At 38.5% G+C, this 24,499-nt stretch overlaps 1 protein-coding gene, 1 long non-coding RNA gene and 1 other non-coding gene across 3 annotated transcripts in view; 1 reads left to right on the top strand and 2 right to left on the bottom strand.

Moving 5' to 3' along the window:
- Positions 1–3,747, bottom strand: part of ZFPM2 (zinc finger protein, FOG family member 2) — a 464,371-nt gene extending 460,624 nt beyond the window's left edge. Inside the window, exon 1 of the mRNA XM_059995051.1 lies at positions 3,517–3,747. Within this exon, the coding sequence (XP_059851034.1) occupies positions 3,517–3,556 (40 nt within the window). The 5' untranslated portion in view covers positions 3,557–3,747. The remainder of the gene's footprint in view (positions 1–3,516) is intronic.
- A 1,039-nt stretch (positions 3,748–4,786) lies between these two features.
- LOC132440394 (uncharacterized) lies at positions 4,787–23,755 on the top strand. Its single transcript, XR_009522566.1, has 3 exons — positions 4,787–4,834; positions 4,947–5,014; positions 23,590–23,755. It is a non-coding gene; the product is annotated as an uncharacterized lncRNA (long non-coding RNA).
- Positions 10,926–10,989, bottom strand: LOC132413446 (small nucleolar RNA SNORD66). The gene has a single exon (XR_009516740.1). It is a non-coding gene; the product is annotated as a small nucleolar RNA SNORD66 (small nucleolar RNA).
- Positions 23,756–24,499: the final 744 nt, after the last annotated feature.

The raw sequence follows: 24,499 nt of genomic DNA, 5'->3' as shown, positions 1-24,499 counted from the left end.
GAAAACTGTTCTTGAATGGTATCAAGAAGAGTGCCTTTTCTTAATGTTAGATGAAAATAAAGTACTTGAGTTTCTTTCCTCCCTTTCGATGTCTACATTAACTACTAGCTGGCATTTGCACAAAAAAAAGAAAAAAAAATTTTTTCCTGAACCCATAGCCAATACACTTAAGTGTGAATGAAGTTGGGGACAGATAGGGCAGTAAACACATTACTAGAGACAACAGCTTTAAGAAGAAAATGACAGTAAACTGCACACACAACACAGTTACTAATCATAAAGAGATACATTGGTAAAAGAAAAAAAAATCATCATTTCTGTCATAAATTTTGCAGTGCAGCCCCAGAATGGAGAACAATCTGGGCAATTTATTGGCATATTGGCAGGAGGTGATAAGGCTAAAAACAACAACAGCGAGCAGCTGTGCGAGGAGATGGGCAGATAGCATGATATGGCTCCCACACCAAACACCTCCCGTCCTATCAGGGCTTTTTATCAAACCAGGATTACAATAATAGCTCAGGAGAGAAAGCTTCTGAGGGGAGGGCAGAAAATATAGTCTTGGAATAGGAAAAAAAAAATCTGAATTTTGGGACAAAACATGGGGGCAAAATACATAATTTATCACTGTATTATCAGGAAATCCAGGCAGTCTAATCAAGGAGCACTGAGTGACTATTTTTTGCCTTATCATCCAAAGTGGTGGAAACGGAGAAGGAATTATCAGGCTTCTGCAGATTGCTGGGCTGGAATTTTAATGGTAATAATCGGGTTTCTGATGGTATATCTTCTCTGCTTATCTTTCCCATTATCTCCTCTTATCTGGCCAGTCATCATAGCAAATTAATGGTGCTCTTTCAGCGTTGCCTTTTTATCGCTGCCCAGAGAGCACCCAAGGGGATAGAATAAGCAAAATATTAAAATACTGTATAAATCACAATTTTAGATAGCAGGGAACTGTACGCAGTAAAAGAAAAAAAAAAAAACTGTGCCCAACAACCTTTTTGTCCTTTAAATTGACTGTCTTCAGAGTTTCTGGTATAAGCTGACTTTTGCTTGTCATAGTTGCTCTAAATTGGGTATGTTTTATCAGCGATGCCAAAGCTTTATTTTCAAATTCTGAACGTTTCCAAGTTTAAAATGCAGTTTCATTAGTTACATGAAACGCTACTGTTTCAAAATGCATCTCTTTCTGATATTTTCCAAACTTCTATTTGATCCAGAATATCAAAAGCAACACTGTTGTTTGTAATCGTTTAAAAAAATGCTACACTTCTTATACACTACTAAAATTGGAGGGAGAGACCTATCATGGTAATGACTTTGAGTACCGAGACAAACTTCTCCACCTGCAAAACTGCCTCCTCCTCCTGGACAGGCAAAAGGAGGCAAACGCCAATAGGTTACAAACAAAGTGACTTTACAGCTGGTCAAACTAGTATCCACCCCCCCCCCAAAAAAAACAGCTATTAGATAGCACTGCTCTATATAACAATTCAAAGAGCTCTAATTTTTCATTTTCCTTAACAGTGCAAGGGGAGAAGTGTGTCCACATTTGCATAGATTATCACTGTGACCCCAACTTGAATCCACCAAAAGTCTAAACTGCATGTATATTAATACCACATATGAATGCATATATCAGCAGGCAACGATCACTGTCAACAAATATAAATATAATACTTGTTCACTTTCAAATGAGAGAACTTTTAAGTATTTTTGATAGTTAATAAACCACAGCATTCAAATAAGACTAAAATGTTTTATGACCTATAACACAAGTGTAGCATCAGCAATTAGTTCCAACGCTTTAATCTTCAATTATATGAGGTGGACATAGAAGGATAGAAAAAAAAATTTTAATGTAGCTAATTGGGAAGATAACAAAGTATTTCCAAGTAGAATCAGATGGTCTTTGCACCATACAATCAATTAATATTAATTATTTATTAACAATCTAGACGACAGCCGTGAACTAAAAAGCATTTTGCCTTTAATAATGTTTACAATCATATCTTATAATAAGCACAGTTTTGTACTATAAAATGCAACATTTACACACAGGGACGTGATCAATTTAGTTCTAAAAGGTAAAAGGCTATTAGTTGAAACCATACAATAATCACTCTGAAAAAGTGAAAGTCTTCAAGAACGGTATCTCTACTCAATTAAAACTGCTTTGAGCCAAAAGTTAAGTCCAGTCCTTGCTTTAACCCAAGTTGCAGTAAATAGGAACTTAAGCATAAGAGGCGAAATCCACGAAATAAAAGCTATTGAGTCAGGTCTCAGAGGCAAGGCTCAAAATACTTATGTAGCAAACTGCTTATATCCTGGACCCCACTTCATACTGGCTACGTTGATTTATATGATTTATTTTAAAACTACATTAAATGAAATTTTCAACACGAGGAGGTGAGTAGGGTTAATAATCAAGGGGGAAGGAGTGTCATTAAAGCTTTTTCCTAAAATTACACAATAATCAGTTTTACACTAGTTGCCAGACTTTAAACAACACGAAGGAATGGACACACCACATGGCTGGCAAAAAATAAAAAAATAAATAAGGCTGTTTCTCCTTTTCGGCCAAAGCGTTGAAGACGTGTCGCAGGGCGACAAAACACCATGGGAAGGATTTTCCCCAAGACGTGAAAAGTTGGCCGAGTTGAGCTCTGCGGGTGTGTGCGTTTCGGGCAGGTGCCTCTCGCCCCGCTGTGTCCTTTCAGTACCACCCAGGCCCCCAGGGGCTCGGGGGTTTCAGGTCACGCTCTCTGCGGCGCCCAGGCTGCCTTGAACTCCCGCCTTCCGCGCTGGGAAGCGACCGGCGGCCCCTCCCAGCGAGAACTCCCGGCGCCTGCAGGGCCCGAGGTAAACCGCACGCCCGCTCCGCAGACCTCCCCGGCGACGCGAACCGGACGGGCCCGGAGCCCCCGGCCAGACCCGCAGGGCGGAGGCGCACGGCTGCCTGCTGCAGAGGCGCGAACTTTTACACCTACTTTTTGTTTCGCTTCGGCTTTGGGATCGCGACCCAGACACTGATTTTCCACCGCCTGGGGACGTTGTCCCCCTCGCCCCGAGGTCTTGACCAGCTGTTCGGAGAACTAAGTTCTCACCCCCGGTTGCTAAAAAGTGGTCCCCAAGAGTAGCAGCTCGTCAAACGCAACAACAATGACAACAGCCGCGCTAGTAACAAATCTCCTAAATGAGTGGGGCTGCCCAGGCAGGCTCCACGAGACAGCAGCGCTAACTGCGCGCGGGGGTCGGGTTAAAAAGGACCCCGGAGCGCGAAGGATGAGCCGAACAGGAGTGGGCTGCTCGTCGCAGCCGCTGTCTTGCCTGGCGCTCGGGCTGTCCGTGTGTCTGTGCCCGACTAGTTGTCCCTCCAGCTGCTCAGGCAAAGTTTGACAAATCCCGGGCAGCGGGAAAGGATTTCCCCGAGTCTCCCTCCCTTTTCCCGCCCCGCGCGCCCCCCTCCTCAGAAATAATCCCACCAACTCTCGGCCCCCCGTGCAAACTTACGTTTGATCTGCCTGGGTTTGCTCTGCTTTCGCCGGGACATTTCGGCGGCGGCCGCTGCCACTGGGGCTCCCGCGGTGCCCGCGGTCGGGGCTGCCGCTTCCTCGGCTCCCGCCGCCGCCGCCGCCGCCGCCGCCGCCGCCGCCGCCGGCCAGGCTCGGGCCGCCGCCGGCCGGACTCCAGGTGCTCCGGACGCGCGGGATCCGAGCGCTGGGCTCCTCCGGGAGCCGCGGATCCACGTTTGGAGATGAGCAGGCAAATAAGGAGAGAGAGGGGGGCAAAGAGAGTGTGACAGTGGGGAGGGTGGGGGGGGGTGGGAGAGCGATGGGGGGGAATGGGAATTTTCAAACGAATGGACAGGGAGAGAGAAAAGGGAAAGGGGGGCACGAAAAGAAGGAAGAGAAAGAGGGAGGGAAGGGAGAGCGAGCTGAGGGGAGAGGGGAGGAGAGGGGGCGGAAGGCGCGGGAGGAGGAGCGCTCTCGCTCTCCCCTCTCCGCGGCTCGCGGGGCAGATACTCGAGCGCCGCCGCCGCCGCCGCCGCCGCCGCCGCTCCGGGCCGCGCAGCTCTCGCTCTGCCGCGGGAGGTGGCGAGGCGAGGGAGGGAGGGGCGCGCCGGGGCTGTGGGGAGGGGGGACTATTCCATCAGCGAAAGGAGGATTGGCTGCATCCAAAGCCAGTCCGGATGCAAACTAGGGCCCTGGCCTGGTCGCGTGGGGTTCAGGGGAGCGCGGCGGGGGGTTGGAGGGACAGAGGGAGGCGTGGGGCGGGCTTGGAGGGGGGCCACCTTCTGCAGTTGTCACCGCGTCAGCTCTGGGCTTTTGCCAGAGCACCCCTCCTCCCCTTCCCGGCAACTTCTTTTCAACAGCCCCTCTGATGGACCCCAACTCTCCTCTCTCACGCCTCGCCTATCCAGCGGGGCACAAAGAAATCTCAGTCACTCCATAAACTTTGTGCTTCCAGTTATGCCGCCCCCTCCCCTAGCCTCCACCCCGCCCTTCCAGCTATTTGGCAGGAAGGTTAGGCCACTGGCAAAATCCTCTGCGAGATCCAGCTGATCACAAATGCCAGCTGTATGTCTTCGGGCCAGTTAAGTCCTCTCCTCTGCCCAGGCTCTCAGGAGACCATTTCATTGCTCTCAAGGTTCCAAGGAGACCGCTGCGGACGCGGACCATCCCCCCACTTGGCCAGCACGGATGGGATGCTGAACAGCGTCCTAAAAGTGCTCTTTCTCGCCTCGAGTTTTCATTTTAGATTGTAAAAATTCCGAATTTGGAGAGAGGCAGATATTTTTCTCCCATCAGAAAGGAGGACCATTAGCTAGGTGATTACCCTTGTGGGAAAGGAACCATCTCTAATCAGAATACTAACTTTTTGAGGAAGTCTGTGGAAGTTCTAAAGTCCCACCCCCTCCCCATAATCTTTCATTCTTTTAGTTCTTCTGCCACAGGGAAGCAACCAGCGACTAATAAAAGATTTGATCTTGCCATAATTTCCCAAGCAGGTAAGACCCAATAACTATTTCATGGTTCTTTAGCTTTTAAAGTTTAGTTTCATTATTATTCAATTATTGTGTGCGTAGTATGTCGGAAACTGCAAGACAAAAGAACAAATTTTTAAGTGATTTGCATAGTTATTATTTTGGCCAAGTTAAGCTGCATGAGGCTAGCTTAATTTCTCATAGCTTCATATACACTGAGTTTTAAATATATTCTCCCAGGTGGACTTGAAGGAGGCGTCTATCCAAGAGACAGTGGAACTGGCTGCTTTATGTAATCAGTATTTACTAATAAACTCCACTGCCGTTAACATGTATGCACCCGACGTTCCCCCCCAGGTTGTGAGGTCATCCATTCTGATCTGAAATCGAGCCCCCCTTTGTTTGGTTGACTAACATGGGTGTGAGCCCCGCCAAACTCCACACGCTAAAAGGGTCTGGAGGTCAGCAGAGAGCCTGGGCTGATTGAGCATAATGCAGGCTGTTCAGTGTGCAGGAAGCACTGTAATCAGTGTCATTGATAACCCCATCAGAACATCTTCTGGAAGGTGTAAAGAGTTGCCCTGCGAAAGGTATGGCTGAGAGAATGTTAATACAGAGCTGAAGACCAACTGTGAATTTTATTACATTACCATTAGTACGATTGCCACAGAGCTTGTAAGAATACATGGTTCTTTGCAGTGGAAAATGCACTAAGTGACAAAGTCCCTCCCCTGAAGAACCAACAAATTAAAGCTGTAAGTACCATGAAAAGCAGGGTTATTTGTGTTTGTGTTGTGGAATGAATCAGCAGACAGAACTACAGATTATTGCCTCCTTAATTTCCAATTCGTTACAATTAAAGTGGTATACTTAGAATTGAATTATTATATATTATGGTTTTTAAACATCTTTTTATAAAACTGGCTGTCTTTTTTATGTTACCCAAAAAGAATGCCCATTGGAATTAAAACATCGTAACAGTTAATGTTTCTTTTGGCATTTGAAATGGTTAAATATGCAAAGCAAAAGAGAAACAAATAAATCTCAACTAAATATTCACTTTAAAAGCTGAAAGGAGCAAAAGTCAGAGAATTCAAGGCAAGATTGATATGATAACCAGATTACAGTATTAGAAATAAATATAGCTCATCTAAATTTATAAATAGATATATTATTCTGGTCAATATAAATGAATTAAACTAAGGAATATTATTACATTTTGTGTTTTCTCATCATTTTTAATGAGAATATTAATGATATTTAAAGTTTAATTTTTCTTTTTCTCATTTAATTCACTAAGGTTATAAAATAAAAAGACAGCAAAACCTATAAGCAATTATCTCTGTCCAAATGGATATAGCAGCTCCAAACCACAGCTACATGACTATCAAACAATGATTATGAAAACCACAATTGAGAAAACCATCAGGGAATGATATTGCAAAACCACAGCAACAAATGTGTCTGTGATATTGAAAACCACAATTCACAACTAATACCCTGTGTATCGCAAATTACTATTTAACTATAAATGTGAAAATGTATAAGTAACAGCACAAAATAATTTCTCATTTACTTGAAAATGAATTATTCATTTTCTAGACTCACTGATTTCATCTCTACATAATGGTTCATTTTGAAAAGTTTCTTTTTTTCAAAGACAAATCATTTTAAATCACATAGGTAAGTTACTTTAAAAGCAGAAAATATGCAACTTTTAATAACATTTCCTCAAATGCTAAAAGAATTGATTTGAAACCAATCTGAAATAAAGAAACATCTACTTCAGTCTAGCTTTCTTCATAAAATTCTTCAGGAGCAGAAAGGGATGGAGTGGAAACTGTTTATGGAAAAAAACAAAGCTTCGAGTATTCTATTACACCTTCAATGAGAATATAATTATATATTCTCAAATAGTCATTTTAGCTAGAAACCATACCTCTGACAGTAAAATGAGTCACCAGTACCAAAACAACTTTAATATGCAAACCAAATGTTTATTTACAAATAAATAAAAGAATATTATTTGTAAGTTTATAGAGTTTCCAGATTTAGCAAATTAAAATACAGGATGCCCAGTTAAATTTTAATTTCAAATAAGCAACAATAAATTTTTTAGGATAAGTATGTTCCATGCAATGTTTGGGACAAACTTATCCTAAGAAATAATTGTTGTTTATCTGAAATTCAAATTTAACTGGGCATCCTGTATTTTATCTGGCAAACTTGTAAGTTTAGCATTTTAGCAGTTTCACAGATTTGTGGTTATTTATAATATTGTTTATGGAAAAGGTAGGGAAACCCTACAGTGCTTCCTTAAAGACATAGATATACTTAATTCTTGAACATCATATTTTTTAGGGAAGGCAAGTAGAAGGAATAAATTTCTGTACAAAAATTCTTCATTTGGCACAGTACCGAAACATGCTCTCAGTGTAAATGGATTGCATTCAGGTCTGTCTCACTCTTGAATTTGCTTTTAAAATGTGCTTTTTTTCCTCTAAGGGATCAACAAATTGATAAAGCAACCTCCCAGGCCACATCTTATTAGGCAGCAAGCTGCCTTCTTTATTATGAGAATAAACAATATTCAGAGGCTTCAGAAAGACTTAATTTTTTGCCCTTGTATCCTTACCAGAAGTTGAATACAGTTTATCTGCCTTAATTTAAGATTGTGGCACTGAATTGAAGAAGAATGCAGTATGAATACAGTGTTTAGTGTTTGTGTATCTTTATAATTTCAGCAGTTTAAAAATAAAAATCAACAAATTCATTGAAATGGCATTTCCTAGGTTACAACTATGAAAAGGACTGTCTGCTTTCTTGCAAAGGAGCCAAGAGCTTTGAAAACATTCAGTCAATCTAGATCCGAGGTTTAACTTGGTCTTCACGTAGATGGTCAATCCCCTTGACAGAAGTATGCATGTACAAACAATTTACTAAAGGGCAGGTCTATTGAATTAATCAATTCATCAGATTTTCAAAAATATCTGTGAAAAAAAATCTCTAATCCAATATGCATTAAGAATGACTATTCTCTTTCTGTAGAATTTTATAATGTACTGAAAACCAAAATGTGGATGATTTAAGTTTTTATTCTTTGCAATCATCCTTTATGTCCAAATTACTATTCTGATAGAGGAAAATCATAGGATGAACTCTATTACAAAAAAAGTATTTGTTGCTAAGTCTGTATAATGCATAACACACCTCCAAGTACAAAATAAATATTGAAGGAGTAACACCCCACATTTTAGAAGACATCTGTTGATTTTGCCTACCTAGCGTCCATCCCTCTTCTTCTGGTATTAATGCTGCGATGTCTTTTGAAGAACTTCTCCTCCACATCTTCTCTTTGATCATGTAATGCAAGTGTGGCCTTCCCCAATCCCCTAGTCCCTGACCAATCAGAATATTCCACGTGTTTGTCTCTAGTGATTGGCGCAGTGGTTCAAATTGTTTCTATGAGAGTCAGCCCTGGAACTTTATCCTAAAACCACTGACGAAAGGGTGCTTCTATTCGGCTGGTGTTGCTACACTGGAAGAATGCTAACCTAATATTGCTGTTGGCCAGCCTTGGTGGAAGAATCTGTTTTAGAGGACTAATTCTGTCTTATCTTCTCTCAGGATATGATTTTTGGGAAATCCAAACGAAGACACCCATCAACATTCCAATACTACTTTTTCTGGTTCCATCAATATTACCTATGTGTCTACATAAACATTAGAGTCTTGGTCATTTCCATTATATTGTATCTTCATCTATTTGACCAGGCTAATCTCTATAAACCTTTGTAGTCCTAGTATAGATGTCATTTTTCACAGGAAGACGTCACTGACCTCCCAAGTCTTAGTGAGATATCTCTTCTCAGTTCCATAACACCTTCTCTGTCGGCATAATATCGCTCATTGCATTGTATTATATTGGCAGTTTAAATAGATATAAATTCAATCCTCACCAGCCCCCTCCCTGACCTACTACACCTAACTAGATAGTTTGTGAGGGCAAGAAATATGTCTGTCTTTTTCAGAACTACATCCCCAGGGCTGGACACATCGAAGGTCCTAACATAATTACTGGAAGGAACCGTAAGGTCAGAATTATCCTGTTTTATCTGGGGACTCCTACTCTTTCCAATCCTTATCCACATAGGCACAGGTGCAAGAAGTGGCAGCCATGTTTGTACAACGTGACTCCATGCTCCTGATGGCGGATACACGGACCAAGGAGAGTACCTGACTCAAATATGGCCAATCAAATCCCTCCCTCAGGAATCCAGAGTTAGTATTAAGAGTTTCATCTTTACATGGGCTAGTCTCTTGAATGAATGAAAAGTAAAACCTCTGGAATTATGGCACGGTTACCACCATGTGAACAGAGTAACAGTGACAGTTTGCCAGTGGAGAGAAAAAGAAATAAAACAAATGTCCTGAGATAAGTAGAGCTGGGAATATGAAATGGCATCCCATGTCCTGTTCTAGCCCCTTCATGGGCTTCTGCCCTTCATGTCACTGAGATACTATGTCTCCTTAAAATAAATTCCTCCCCACCTTTCTTTTTAAAATTATTTTTGGCCTAAATAAGCATTAGTTGATTCTTGTTACATTCAAGCCAAAAGACAAAATTAGCAATCCATGACTTCAGTTAGCTTAACTATTCAGTAGCCCCCTTTATCTGCAGTTTTGCTCTCTGTGGTTTCAGTTACCAGTGGCCAGCCTTGGGCCCAAAATATTAAATGGAAAATTCCAGAAAAAAAGGAAATTCATAAGTTTTAAATTGCATGCCATTCTGAGTAGCATGATGAAATCTCACACCCCCACCCCATGTGAAACATCCCTTTGTTCAGCGAATCCCACCAGTTAGTCACTTAGTAACCATCTTAGTTATCAGATTGAACGTTGTGGTATCACCGTGCTTATGTTCAAGTCACCCTTATTTTAGTTAATACTGGCTCCAAAGTGCATGAATAGTGATGCTCGAATTCAGATGTACCAAAGAGAAGCCTTAAAGCGCTTCCGTTAAGTGAAAAGGTGAAAGTTCTCAATAAAGAAAAAAAAATTGTATGCTAAGATTGCTAAGATCTACAGTAAGAAGGAATCCTCTATCCCTGAATTGTGAAGAAGGAAAGAGAAATTCATGCTAGTTTTTCTGTCACACCTCAAACTGCTAATGTTATGACCACAGTGCAGGATAAGTAGTTATGATGGAAAAGGCATTATATTTGTACATTAGATATTTTGAGGGAGAGAGACCACATTCACATAGCTTTATTACAGTATTTTATAATTGTGCTATTTTATTATTAGTTATTGTTGTTAATCTCTTACTGTACCTTATTTATAAATTAAATTTTATTATAGGTATGTATGTATAGGAAAAAACATAGTATATCTAGAGTTCAGTAATATCTGTGGTTTCAGGTGTTCACTGGGGGTCTTGGAATATATCCTCCACAGATAAGGGGGGACCACTGTACTTAGAAATATCAATTTAACTGAATTTTCTATTTTCCTACAGAAAAGTTATATAAAAGTACTGTATTAGTCTGGGTTCTTCAGAGAAACAGAACTAATAGTATATATACAGAGAGAGAGAGAGATTATAGGAAATTGACTCACAGTAATAGAGACTGAGAAGTTCCTGGATCATCAGTTGACCCAGGAGAGTCTGAATTTGAAGGCCTGAAAACCAGGAGAGCTGATGGTGTAAGTTCCAGTCTGAGTCCCAGTATGAAGGCTGGAGAGGACTGATGTCCAGGCTAGCAAACAATCATGCAGAAAGGGAATTCTCACTCTGCCTTTTTGTTCTAGGCAGGCCATCAATGGATTGGATGAGACCCACCCACATTGGGGAGGGCAGTCTGCTTTACTCAGTCTGCCAATTCAAATGTTAATCTCATCCGAAAATACCCTCACAGACACACCCAGAATGTTTTACCAAATCTCTGGGCAATCAGTGGCCCAGTCAAGTTGGCACAAAAAAATAACCATCATAAGCACTTTTGATGATATTTTTTTCCAGAGCAACTGTGAAATGGCGAAGAATATTCTTAGGAACGTTAAATGGGAAATATACAATTTTAACATAGATAAATAAGGATGTTATCAATTACTGACTTGGGGCATTCACTTCAATCAGGGGTAAATCTTGGAGTAAAAGGTAGCATTTTCAAATTCAGAGTTCCTCAAGGGCATGATGACTGATTGACATGCACATCTATAGCCTCCTGATTACATATATTCTGTCACCAGATGTCTGATTTTATTTTCAACTTTACTTTGCCACATTTGAATAACCATCTAACAGATTACCTTGCACATAAATTTTATGAATGTTGTTATAATTTGCATGAATAATGTTTATACTTCGGTGGTAGATTTTATTTTCCAACCTATAACTTTTGCCATAAATTCCTAAATGCAAAAGAAGAAATTAAACAGCTTCTTGAGAACACTTGCTATATGTATAGACTTAATCAAATCAGTTATCTTTGCTTTTATCTACTTGTCAAAGTGTCTTAAAATAATGCATTAGGAGTGGATTTAGGGTGAACTGAAGATGTAGGATTATGAATAACCACGCTAGGGCATACTGATAATGAAATCATCTAAAAGAAGCTGAAAAAGGCTAATTATATCACTTTAAAAATGTATCTTATAATAAAAATTAAACTATATGACTAATATACTCCTTTAAAAACTATTTTATTTTGATTAAACAAATAGATGTACATAGATTTAAAGGTCAAATAGATTTTCAAGGCTTATAATAAAAATTAGCACTCCCTTATCCTACTCAACAGCCCAATGACAATTCCTGCTCCCAAACGTATAATCACTGTCAAATCTTTTTTAGCTAATTCTCCTGATGTGCAACTCATATTTCTAAATAACATGCTTTACTACTTTAAAAATTTTATTAGTTTAGATATTATTGACCATATCACTATCTATTATAAAAATATGAACATATAATACCTTATACATCCCTAATGCACACTTTATTCAAAATTTTTGTTAAACCAAAAGTTTATATTTTGTTAACAGTTAATCTGTATAGGATATGATGATTACATTTTCTTTTGATCTCTTTGTTTTTCCTGAAGTTAATACTTTCTTTGTCATCTTCTCAGTTTTCCATGACCTACCACCATTTTATCCCCAATTATTTGCTGGTGCAATACAGTCAAGTACCTTATTACATCAGTACATTCAAAGACAGATAAATTAGCGGTCATTTTCTTCCCCCCATGCAGGTGTCCTTGGAAGCTTCTGTCCTGCTCAGTTCTAGACTAATTTCTCTCTGTGACTAAAACTTCCTTTTCATCATCTCCTGAGAATTCCCTTAATTTTGTCCTGTATTATATTCTAGATTTCCTGAATACTGTGTCTTCCTCTTTCATGGTTTACTACCCCCTTTCTTTTTTTCTCTTTCCCTCCCTCCCTTCCTCCCTCCCTCCCTTCCTTCCTTCCCTCCTTCTTTCCTTCCTTTCATCCTTCCTTCTTGTTCTTTTCATTGTTGTTATTGAGTAAAATTTCATGTAGCTTCCTGAGACAATTTATGTTCAAAGTAATTTTTTTTTAGTTTTGGCAAAACTAAAATTTTCTTTATTCTACCCTCACACATGACATATAGCTTGAGAGGGTATAGAATTCTAGGGTGCAAATTATTTTCCATGAATTTTTAATTTTATTTTTCCAGTTTTATTGAAATATAATTTACATATCACATTATATAATTTTAGGAATATAACATGATGATTTGATACACATATATTGTTAAATGATTACCACAATATAGTTAACACCTCCATCACCTTACATAATTACCGTGTGTGTGTGTGTGTGTGTGTGTGTGTGTGTGTGTGTGAGAGTGTGAACATTTAAGATTTACTTTTAGCAACTTTCAAGAATACTATACAGTATTGTTACCTATAGTCACCATGCTGTACATTAAATCCTCAGGACTTATTTATTGTATAACTGGAAATTTGTACCCATGAATCAGCATCTCCTCATTTCCTCCACTCCCCAACCCATGGCAAACACCATTCTACTCTATGAGTTCAGCTTTTTAAAATTCCACATATAAGTGATATCATACAGTATTTGCATTTTTTCTGTATGACTTATTTCACTTAACATAATGTCCTCAAGTTTCATACATGTCGTCTCAACTGGAAGGATTTCCTTCTTTCTCGTGTTGAATAATATTCATACGTGAATATTCTTCATTCATTCATCTGTAGACAGACACATATTGTTTTTATATCCTGGCTACTGGGAATAGTGTGGAAATGAACATGGGAATGTGGATATTTCTTTAAGATTTGATTTCATTTCCTTTGGATATATACACAGAAGTGGGATTGCTAGGTTACATGGTAGTTCTATTTTTAATTTTTTGAGGAACCACCCTACAGTTTCCATAGTAGATGTACCAATTTACATTTCCAGCAATAGTGTACAAGGATCCCCTTTTTTCCACATCTTTACCAACACTTTTTAATCTCATGTCTTTTTTTATACAGCCATTCTAACAGGTGTGAAGTGATATTTCATTGTGGTTTTGATTTGCATTTTCCTGATGATGAGGGACGTTAAAATCTTTTCAAGTACTGGTTGGCCATTTGTATGTCTTCTTTGAAAAAATGTCTTTTCAGGTCCTCTGCCCATTTTTTATTGGAATGTTTGGTTTTTTGCTATTGAGTTGTGTTCCTTATATATTTTAATTATTAACCCCTTATCTGATAGGTGTTATGGAAATAGTTTAACCCATTCCATAGGTTACCTTTTCAGTTTACTGATTGTTTCTTTTGCTGTGCAGAAGCTTTTTAGTTTGACGTAGTCCAGTTTATTTACTTTTGCTTTTGTTACTTGTGCATTTGGTGTCATATCCAAACAATCATTGCCAAGACGGATGTCAAGGAGCTTTTCCCGTTTTCTCCTAGTAGTTTCACTGTTTCAGATCATATGATTAAATCTATAATTGATTTCAAGTTAATTTTTGTAAGTGGTGTAGGAAAGGGGTTCAATTTCATTCTTTTGCATGTGATTGTACACTGCCCAGTACCATTTATGGAAGAGATTATCCTTTCTCCATTGAGTATTCTTGGCTTCCTTGTCACATATTAGTTGAAGCTAAGTGTGAGAATTAATTTCTGGGCTCTAGATTCTGTTCTATTGGTCTATGTGTCTATTTTTATGCCAGTACCACGTTGTTTTGATTACTTTGTTCCTTTGTAATATAGTTTGAAATCAGGAATTGTGATGCTTCCAGCTTTGTTCTTCTTTCTCAGAAATACTTTGGCACTCTGGGATCTTTTGTGGTTCCATGTGAATTTTAGAATTATTTTTTTCTTTTTCAGTGAAAAAATGCTATTGGAATTTTGGGGGATTGCACTGAATCTATAGATGGCTTTGAATAGTATGGATATTTTAAAAATATTAATTCCTTCAATTCATAATCGGAGATAGCTTTCCATTTATTTTTATCTTCAATTTCTTTCATCAATGTCTTATACACTTCAGTGTGCAGGTATTTCACTTCTTTGGTTAAATTCATTCCTAAGTATTTTTTTTTGGAGACTATTGTAAATGGCCATGTTTTCTTATGTTCTTTTCAGATAGTTCATTGTTAGTGTTTAGAAACACAACCAATTTTTGTATATTAATTTTACGTACTGAAATTTTACTGAATTTATTTATTAGGTCTAACAGTTTTTTGGTGGAGCCTTTCGTATTTTTCTAAAAATAATATCATATCATCTGCAAACAGGCAATTTTACTCCTCTTCCTTACTGATTTGGATGTCTTTTATTTTGTTTATTTCCCTAATTATTTTGGCTAGGACTTTTAATACCATGCTGAATAGGAGTGGTGACAGTGGGCACCTTTGTCTTGTTCCTGACCTCAGAGGAAAAGCTTTCAACCTCTCACCATTGAGTATGATGTTATCTGTGGGCTTGTCATATATAGCTTTTATTATGTTGAGGTATGTTCCTTCTATATTCACATTATTCAGTCTTTATCATGAAAGGATATTGAATTTTGTCAAATGATATTTCTGCATCTATTGAGATGTTCATATAATTTTTGTCTTGCATTCTATTCATGCTGTGAATCACACTTATTGCCTTGTATATGTTGAACCACCCTTGAATCCTAGGAATAAATTGCACTTGATCACAGTGTATGATTCTTTTAGTGTGTTGTTGAATTTGGTTTGCTAATACATTGTTGGAAATTTTTACACCTATATTCATTTGGAATATTGGCCTGTAGCTTTCTTTTCTTATAGTGTCCTTATATGGCTTTGTGTCAGAGCTGGCCTTCTAAAATGAGTTTGGAAATATAGCCTCCTCTTCAGTTTTTTGGAAGAGTTCAGGAAGGATTGGCAATAGTTCTTCATTTATTTTTTAAAATTAATTAATTTTTGGCTGTGTTGGGTCTCCGTTGCTGCATTCAGGCTTTCTCTAGTTGCAGCCAGCAGGGACTACTCTTCGTTGTGGTGCACAGGCTTCTCATCACAGTGGCTTCTCTTGTTGCAGTGCACGGACTCTAGGCACGTGGGCTTCAGTAGTTGTGGCATGTGGGCTCTGTAGTTGTGGCTCATGGGCTCTAGAGCTCAGGCTTAGTAGTTGTGGTGCACAGGCTCAGTTGCTCCATGGCATGTGGGATCTTCCCAGACCAGGGCTTGAACCTGTGTCCCCTGCATTGGCAGGTGTATTCTTAACCACTGTGCCACCAGGGAAGTCCCAGCAATAGTTCTTTAAATGTTTGATAAAATTCACCAGAGAAAACTTTTTGTCCTGTGCTTTGTTTGGAGGCTTTTTTTTTTTTTTTTTTTTTTTTTTTTGCGGTACACGGGCCTCTCACTGTTGTGGCCTCTCCCGTTGTGGAGCACAGGCTCTGGATGCGCAGGCTCAGCAGCCATGGCTCACGGGCCCAGCAGCTCTGCGGCATGTGGGATCTTCCCGGACCAGGGCATGAACCCGTGTCCCCTGCATCAGCAGGCAGACTCTCAACCACTGTGCCACCAGGAAAGCCTGTTTGGAGGCTTTTGATTACTTCAGCTCCTTACTAGCAATTGGTCTGTTCCTATTTTCAATTTCTTTATGATTCATTCTTGGTAGGTTGTATGTGTCTAGGGATTTATCCATTTTATTTTTAGATTATCCAGTTTAATGGCATATAATTGTTCACAGTAGTCTCTTATGAACTTTTGCATTTCTGTGATATCTTTTGTAATGTCCTCTTTCATTTCTGATTTTGAGTCTTCTCTCATATTTTCTTAGCTAGTCCTTATTATTTCCTTTCTTCTGCTAATTTTGGGCTTAGTTTATGCTTCCTTGTCTAATTCTTTAAGTTGTAAAGTTAAGTTTTTTATTTGAGATCTTTCTTTTGTGTAATGTAGGAACTTACCACTATGAACACTCCTCTTAGTACTGCTTTTGCTGCATCCCATAAGTTTTGGCATGTTGATTTTCCACTTTTGTTTGTGTCAAAATTTTTTTTTTAATTTTCCTTTAGATTTCTTTCTTTACCCATGAGTTGTTTAGAAAAGTGTTAATTTCCACATAGTTGTGAATTTTCCAGTTCTTCTATTGTTATTGATTTCTAGTTTCATTACATTGTGGTCAGAAGAGATACTTGGTATAATTTCAATCTTCTTAAATTTGCTGAGACTTGTTTTGTGACTTAACATATGATCTATTCTGGAGAGTTTGTGTGCACTTAAGAAGAATGTTTGTTCTGCTAATGTTGGATACAATATTCTGTATAAGTCTGTTAGGTCCATTTCATCTAAAATATAATCCAAGTGCAACATTTCCTTATTGATTGTCTGTCTGGATGATCTATCCATTGTTGAGTGTGGGATATTGATGTCCCTTCATATTCTACTATTATTTTTTGTTGTCTATTTCTACCTTCAGATCTGTATTTGCTTTGTATGTTTAGATCCACTTATGTTGGGTGCATACATATTTATGATTGTTATAGCCTCTTGATGTGTTGACCCCTTTATCATATATAATGAGCTTCTTTGTCTCTTATTACAGTTTTTGACTTAAAGTCTATTTTTTCTTATGTAAGTATAGCTACCCTTGCTCTCTTTAGGTTCCACTTGCATGGAATATCTTTCCCCATCCCTTCACTTTGAGCCTATGTGTGTCCTTAAAGCTGAAGTGAGTCTCTTGTAGGGAACGTATAGTATTTTTTAAAATCCATTCAACTACTCTATGCTTTTTGATTAAAGAATTTAATCCACTTACATTTAGAGTAATTATTGATAAGTAAAGAGTTAACAATGCCATCTTAGTAATTATTTTCTGGCTTTTATATAATTTCCGTCTTCCTCTCTTCCTTTCCTTCTGTCTGTGTTTCTGAATTGATGATTATCCATAGTGGTATGCTTTTATTTCCTTCTCATTATCTTTTGTCTGTCTACTGTAGGTGTTTGTTTTGTGGTTACCATGAAGTTTACATAAAACATCTTATAGATATAACAGTGTTTTAGCTAATAGCAACTTAAGTTTGATTGCATACAATAACTCTGCCTTTTTACTCCCCCTTTTTAATTTTTTGATATCAAAATTTACCTATTTTTATGTTGTATATTTGTTAACAGCTTACAGTAGCTATAGTTATTTTTAATATTCCTCCCCCTTAATCTTTATACTAAGTTGTTAACACACCATCATATTACAGAATTCATTTTTTAATCTTCCCATATACTTACCTTTACCAGTGTTGTATACTTTCATATGTTTTCATGTTAATAAGTAGAGTTGTTTTATTTTAGCTTGGAGAACTCCTTTCATCATTTTTTGTAAGGCAAGTCTAGCGATGATGAACTTCCTTAGCTTTGTTTGTCTATGAATGTCTTTATCTCTCCTTCATTTGTGAAGGACAACTCTGCCAGATAAAGTATTCTTGGTTGGTAGTGTTTTTTCTCTCAGTGCTTTGAATATATGATCCCACTGTCTCCTGGACTGTAAGGTTTCTGCTGATAAATCCTCTGATAGACTTATGAGGTTTCCTTAGTAAGATAAGTTTCTTTTCCTGCATTTAAGATTCTCTATTTATCTTTGATTTTTTTACTGCTTTAATATAATGTGTCTTGGAGAAGATATTTTGAGTTGAATTTGTTTGGGGACTTATGACCTTCAAAAACATGCATGGCCAAATCTCTCCCCAGAGTTTAGAAATTTCTCAGCTATTATTTTTTAAAATAAGTTTTCTGCCCCCTTCTCCCTCTCCTCTCCTTCTGGAACTCCAATAATTTGCCAGTTCGTTCATTTGATGGTATACCATAGATCACATAAACTTTCTTTGCTCTTTTTCATTATTTTTTCTTTGTTCTCTGAATGGATAATTTCAAAGTGTCTGTCTTCTGTTTCTTATATTCTTTCTTTTGCTTGATCCATTTTGTTGTTGATATTCTCTATTGTATTCTTCATTTCATTCATTGCGTTCTTTTTCCTCAATAGTTTTATATTGATTCTTTTTAATGATTTCTATCTCTTTGTTAAACTTCTCATTTTGTTCATGAATTGTTTTCCTGATTTTATTGAGTTGTGTTTCTCTATTTTCTTGTAGCTCACTGAGCTTCCTTAAAACAGTTATTTTGAATTCTTTATTGGATAATTGGCAGATCTCCATGCCTTTGGGGTCCATTACTGGAAGATTATTATAATACATTTGTGGTGTCATGTTTCCTTGATTTTTTTTCACACTCCTTGAAGTCTTGCATTGTTTACTTCACATTTTAAGTACTAGTCACCTTCTCCAATCTTTACTGACTAACTTTGGAAAAGAATTACCTTCTTTCAGGCCTACTAGGGATTCTGAGGTTTTCTTTAGATATGCTTTCTCTACACTCCTTGCTCCCTCTTGTGGCAGAATTACTAAGCTTGTATGCTTTCTCTCCATCCTGCTGCACAGCCGGCCAATTACTGACAGCTTCCTTTTTGTTTACCCAAAGGCAATGTTAAATGTTCAAGTTTGTGGTCACTTTCTCACCCACAGATTCTGTTCAGCTTTCTGTACATGCTCACTAGCTGTCTGCCAAATCTTGCTCTTGCTACCTTCAGGAGCTTTACAGGGAGCTGGTCACAGGGTGGTGGTGTGTGGGTGTGGTGCACAGTGTGCTATGGGTGCCCATGTGCCAGTTAGGGGGATTCATGGGTGAGGCACCCCAACAGCTATGGTGTGGGCCTCCTGATGGAGTCCATGATGCAGTTTAGTGGGATCCATGTTCCTCTGATGCATTTTGAGCCCTGGCTGCTGTTCTCCCAGCCGCCTACCATTTCCCAGTCCTACAGCTTATGACTCAGTACTCCAGATGGAGTGAGAGAGCAATGGGCCTTTGGTAGCATCCCACACAGCTGCGGAAGCTGGGCACTCACTCACATTCTCGTTTTCCTTCATGGGAGAAATCACAGGCTGAGAAGGGCTTTCTTGGCACTGAACTGGGCCACCTAGGGGGAGGGGTGATGCAGGTAAACTCAAGCTGTTTCTCTCACCCTCTTCAATTTGTCCAGTCTCAGCTATTTTGTTCCAACAGTGTGCTGGAACGTCTCTATCGGACTCCTGGACTTCCACAAAGGCTCTCTCATCCATGGGTGATTGTCTAAGCCAATGTTCTCCAGAGCTTCTGTTCCATGGGCCAGTCCTAGAGCCAGTTCATGGGCCACTTCAGGATCCACAACCAGAACCAAGATCTGTTTTCTTACTACTTAATGCACAGGTGGACGAGACTTTGGCATGTGCTGCTGAATCCCACAGCTCCCACAGAAGCACTTTTTTCTGTGATGGATACCAAATTGTTGTTGATGGAGGGATTCCACAAGGGATATCTTATTCAGCCATCTTGATAATGTTACTCACCTCCCTCAATTTTTGAACACAGTACTTCATTGACTTCCATTTCCAGTGTTGTTCTGAGAAGTCACCATTCTGATTCCTTATCCACTGAATGTAGTCTGCTTCCTTCCCCCAGTCACACCCTGGACACTTTCAGGATCTTCTATTTACCCTCAGTCTTCTGAAATTTGTATGGAGGAGGAGCAGTTATCTCAATGAAACCAGGCTTCTGTTAGGGATGTTGGAGGAAAGATTACTGCTGGGTTGAAACGCATAATGTTCAATAGTATATAAGTGTAAAATTCTAGAACAGCAAGTTAATGGGAAAATAATAAAAGCATCGACAAATAAGGAATAGATAACATACGGAGTTTTCTGACTAGTATCAGATTTCCAATCAATAATATGGAATGCTAGAAGAAAATAGAGTGATGCTGTCTCAAATTTATCAGGGGAAAAACATGATTTTTAAACCTAGAATTGTATTCCCAGCTAAACTATCAACTGAGGATGAGAGCAAAAGAAATACATTTTCACATACATAAAGATTCAGGAGTTTTATCTCATATGTATACATTATGAGGAGATTATTTAAGGATATGCCTCAGAAAAATGAGAGTGAAAAGAAGAGAAAAAGTATGGTATACAAATAACAGGTATCCCTGAAAGTGGGATGCAGATGCAATTGCAAATACAAGAATTGGTGCAAAGTCTGTGTAAGAATCAATGATACCTCTAAATTTCCTTCCACACCACACTGCCAGGTGTCAACTTCACCATACCTGGCTGAAAGCTGAGACCTACTCATTAGAGGGTAAACAAGAGAGATTTTGTATTCAGTGATATTAACTGAAGGTGAGAACACTGTATTCAAGGTAGAGATAAAATGAAAGTCTACACACTGAACAATGCGATATTAAAGCTCTTGCCTGACTAAGGATTGAAGAATTTTTCTCTGGGGGTGTTCTGTGTTGAACTTAAGAGGAAAACACTTAGAGATATAGACAGGAACCTTCATCATCAAGGTCCCTGCCCTACCACACAAAGCCTACCACTTGACATGCACTACTCAAACTCCACTCTATCCATAGACACAAACTTCCAGTAAGGTTTTTAGTGTGTCAGTAATATTAGAAACAGAAAACCAAGGATAATCAAGGATGTATGGGATAATTCTAATGCAAAAGAGAAAAAATAAAGAAGCACTGAGGAAATGGAAAATTTTCAGGGAACTAAAGAAATCTTCAAAAAAGGAAACCTATAATTACTGGCAGCAGAGAGATAAGAGAAGAAACAAGAACAGGATACTGAAAAAGAACTCTTTAGAAAACAAAAAAAAGAAGCTTAAAAAATTAAAGTATGATCACATAAATAAAAATTGCAGTGAAGATTCGGAAGACAAAGCTAAAGAAATTTTCCATAAAGTAAGAAAAGTGGCCAGAGAAAGAAGAAAGGAAAACAGTGGTATCAATTCAAGGAGGCCCAAGATAACAATAATTCCAGAGAAAGAGATAATACAAGGAAATTTATCAGAACTGATGGCAAACCACAAGTTTCTAGACTAAAATGGCTCAATAAATGGCTCAACCAAATTACTCCAAATCTTTTCTCCTCTTCCTTTTCTGCAACAGTACCCTAATCTTGTTCAAGATGTTCAGTTAGAAGTACTAATTTTCTGAAATGACCTTCCAGCTATATTTGGCTGTGTAATGCAGTTCAGACCAATAAAATGCAAGCAGAAAACTACTGGAGGAGGCTTTGAAAGAACCTAAAATGTTTTTGCTCAACAGCCAGAATGTATCTTTTCTTTTTGCCCCACCCCCTAGTTCATATCTGGAATGGGACATGATGCTTGAATACACAAGAGCCATCTTGCAATCGTAAGAACAAAATCCACACACTTTGGAATGTAGATAAAAAGGAGAAGGAGCCAATGCAGATGACTTCCCTTAGCAGTATACCAACCCTGAAGTATCCTGGAATTCTTACTGTATGAGGAAGAAAACACCTGTTTTGTCAAGCACTGTACTGGAGTTTCTGTTACATACGGCTAAAGGCAGTCCTAACTGCTACCCACAAGACCTTCCAGGCAGGGAGGTATGCTCTTCTTGCCTTTTGAAATCTTGATTTTAGGGAAGTTATTTTCTTATTCTGCTTTATACTTCAACCATTTCCATCCTCTTTTCACATTTTAGATATTGCTTAGTTATCTACAAATAATTTCAATAACTTCTTCCCGTCCTCCTTACCTTTAAGGTACTCCTTTTCTATCCTTGTATTTTCTTCTCTAGAGGAAAGGGAAATAACAACAGTAATACCTAACCTGGGGACTGTGAACTTTAATGCTTTTAGGAGCCATGGGCAATGTAAAAAATGAAGTATCCAGATACAAGATACAGGGATCAGTGAGAACTGTGGAGACATGGAAAATGTATGACCTTGTTAATGATGCTTAAATACAATTAAAATAAATAAATATTGTATCACTCAAAGAATATATACCTGTAGGCCCAATGTAAGGATAGAATGCAATTCTATAAACTCTGAATCTGATTTAAAGACGTGTATAAATGTTAAAGAACTCTCAAACTTACTGACCTGCAATGAACATTTTCACTCAAACACCAACATCAGTAACAAGAAGACAACACACAATTAAGACCTTTTAAAATGAAAGGTGTATTTAGCTAAAATACTTCCACTTGTGTTTTTCTAAACAGTTTTCTCCCCTTTTTGAATTTTGGCTGCTACAGAAGATAATTCAGTAACTCTAATATTACACTCAATAGGCAAAACAAACAAACAAAATCCTCTCTGTGGGGGTTGCTATGGCTTTGGAAGAAAACCAACCAGGAAAAATGTAAGATAGCAAAATGTGCATTTCTCACCCCCACGTGTTCTCAGTTTCTTTCTTCTCCTTGGCTTAATATATATGTTGAGGAGCTGCATTACAGTAATGGCTTTCAGCCTTGTAAAACACTTTAAAACCCTAATAACAAAGCAGTTGTTACTAATGCTACCCAGTTCATGCACATAAACCACCGGTGTGTACCCTGACTTCCTATAAGACTGTACCTGAATGGAACCAACAAGAGACCAGGCCTGTGCTGCTCCCATTTCCTATAGAGATGAGTAGACTGCAGTGGCAGTAAGGGCTAGCTGTGGTTATTCTGTTGATTGGTCACTCTTCTGGTCCTACGTACGTACGTCTACACAGATAAAAGTTTTGCCAGCAAGTAACTGAGGTTTAGATTGGAAAACTGTACTTCATAAGCTCACACAGTAACTGGAGAAGCTGGAATTCTGTTCTTGCACTGCTTAGTTAGAAAGCTGATGGAGTACTCCTTATATCATTCAAGTTCCCTTAATAATGTGGACAGTTAAGAAATCTGGATTCTTAAAAAAATAGACAGCAGACTGGACTGATAATCAGAAAACCAAGATTCTAGTTTAGACTCATCAACTTGGAGAATTTTATTGATCACTTAGCCTCAGTGTTCACATTGGTAATCATTAAAATTTTTTCAGGTTTCAAATTCTAGGCATCTATAATTTAATGTCTGTTTTAAGAACTATATCTTAGACTGAGAATGTCTAAATTGTAGGAACCTTGTCTAAATATTTGATTTATGTAGTGCTTACACACCTAAAGAGACCTTCAAAATGTTCTTGATAATGTTGACAATTTGTCAAATTTTAAATGTATTTTCGGGACTTCCCTGGTGGTGCAGTGGTTAAGAATCAGACTGCCAATGCAGGGGACACAGGCTCGATCCCTGGTCTGGGAAGATCCCACATACCACAGAGCAACTAAACCCGTGCCCCACAACTACTGAGCCCGCGAGCCACCACTGCTGAAGCCTGCACACCTAGAGCCTGTGCTCTGCAACAAGAGAAGCCACCGCAATGCGAAGCCCACGCACCACAACGAAGAGCAGCCCCCGCTCGCCGCAACTAGAGAAAGCCCGTGCCCAGCAACGAAAACCCAACGCAGCCCCCAAATAAATAAATTTGTAAAATAAATAAATAAATGTATTTTCCTTATTACCTTTCATCTCTAATATGTTGAGGAACCCCGTACAGGAAGTACTCAAACAATCATATCTTCGGAACTAGTTTCATTGAGAAGTCCCCATCCAGTTGTCTGAATAAAGAGAATATGAATTTTATCATGTTTTTGGCAGTTGTGGGAAATAGAGACCTAGTTTAATTTGATATAGAGAATATAGTACCTCAGGCTTTTCATAAAATAGATGCAGAATATTTGGCAGGAAGAAGTTTTGAAATACTTAGGATCACTAAGAAACTTAGTACATGACTTCAGACTAGGGGATTTTGTACATATGACTGTAAAATTTCATTTACATATTCCCTTGGTAATATAAAATTTGAACTTCAAAAGACTAAAATAGATATTATGAATAATAGTTTGTGTTTCAACTATGTATATTCTTTTTTTCCCCCATCTTAGGTGCAGCCTGAATTTTATTTGCCAACTATGTACATTCTAAAAGAGTTTTTGACGTAACTTTTAAGCCCCGTTTTCCTGTAAAAAAAATCTGCTCTGTCACATTGTCACACAACATCCTATTACCCTATTTTCCCAGGCTGGCAGGAAATTGTCTGCTATTGATGTCTGAA

Source organism: Delphinus delphis, chromosome 17 (genome assembly GCF_949987515.2).
Source record: "Delphinus delphis chromosome 17, mDelDel1.2, whole genome shotgun sequence".
In the NCBI taxonomy this organism is placed as follows: domain Eukaryota; kingdom Metazoa; phylum Chordata; class Mammalia; order Artiodactyla; family Delphinidae; genus Delphinus; species Delphinus delphis.
The sequence above is the reverse complement of the archived record's forward strand: the minus strand, read 5'-3'. Positions and strand labels throughout refer to the sequence as shown.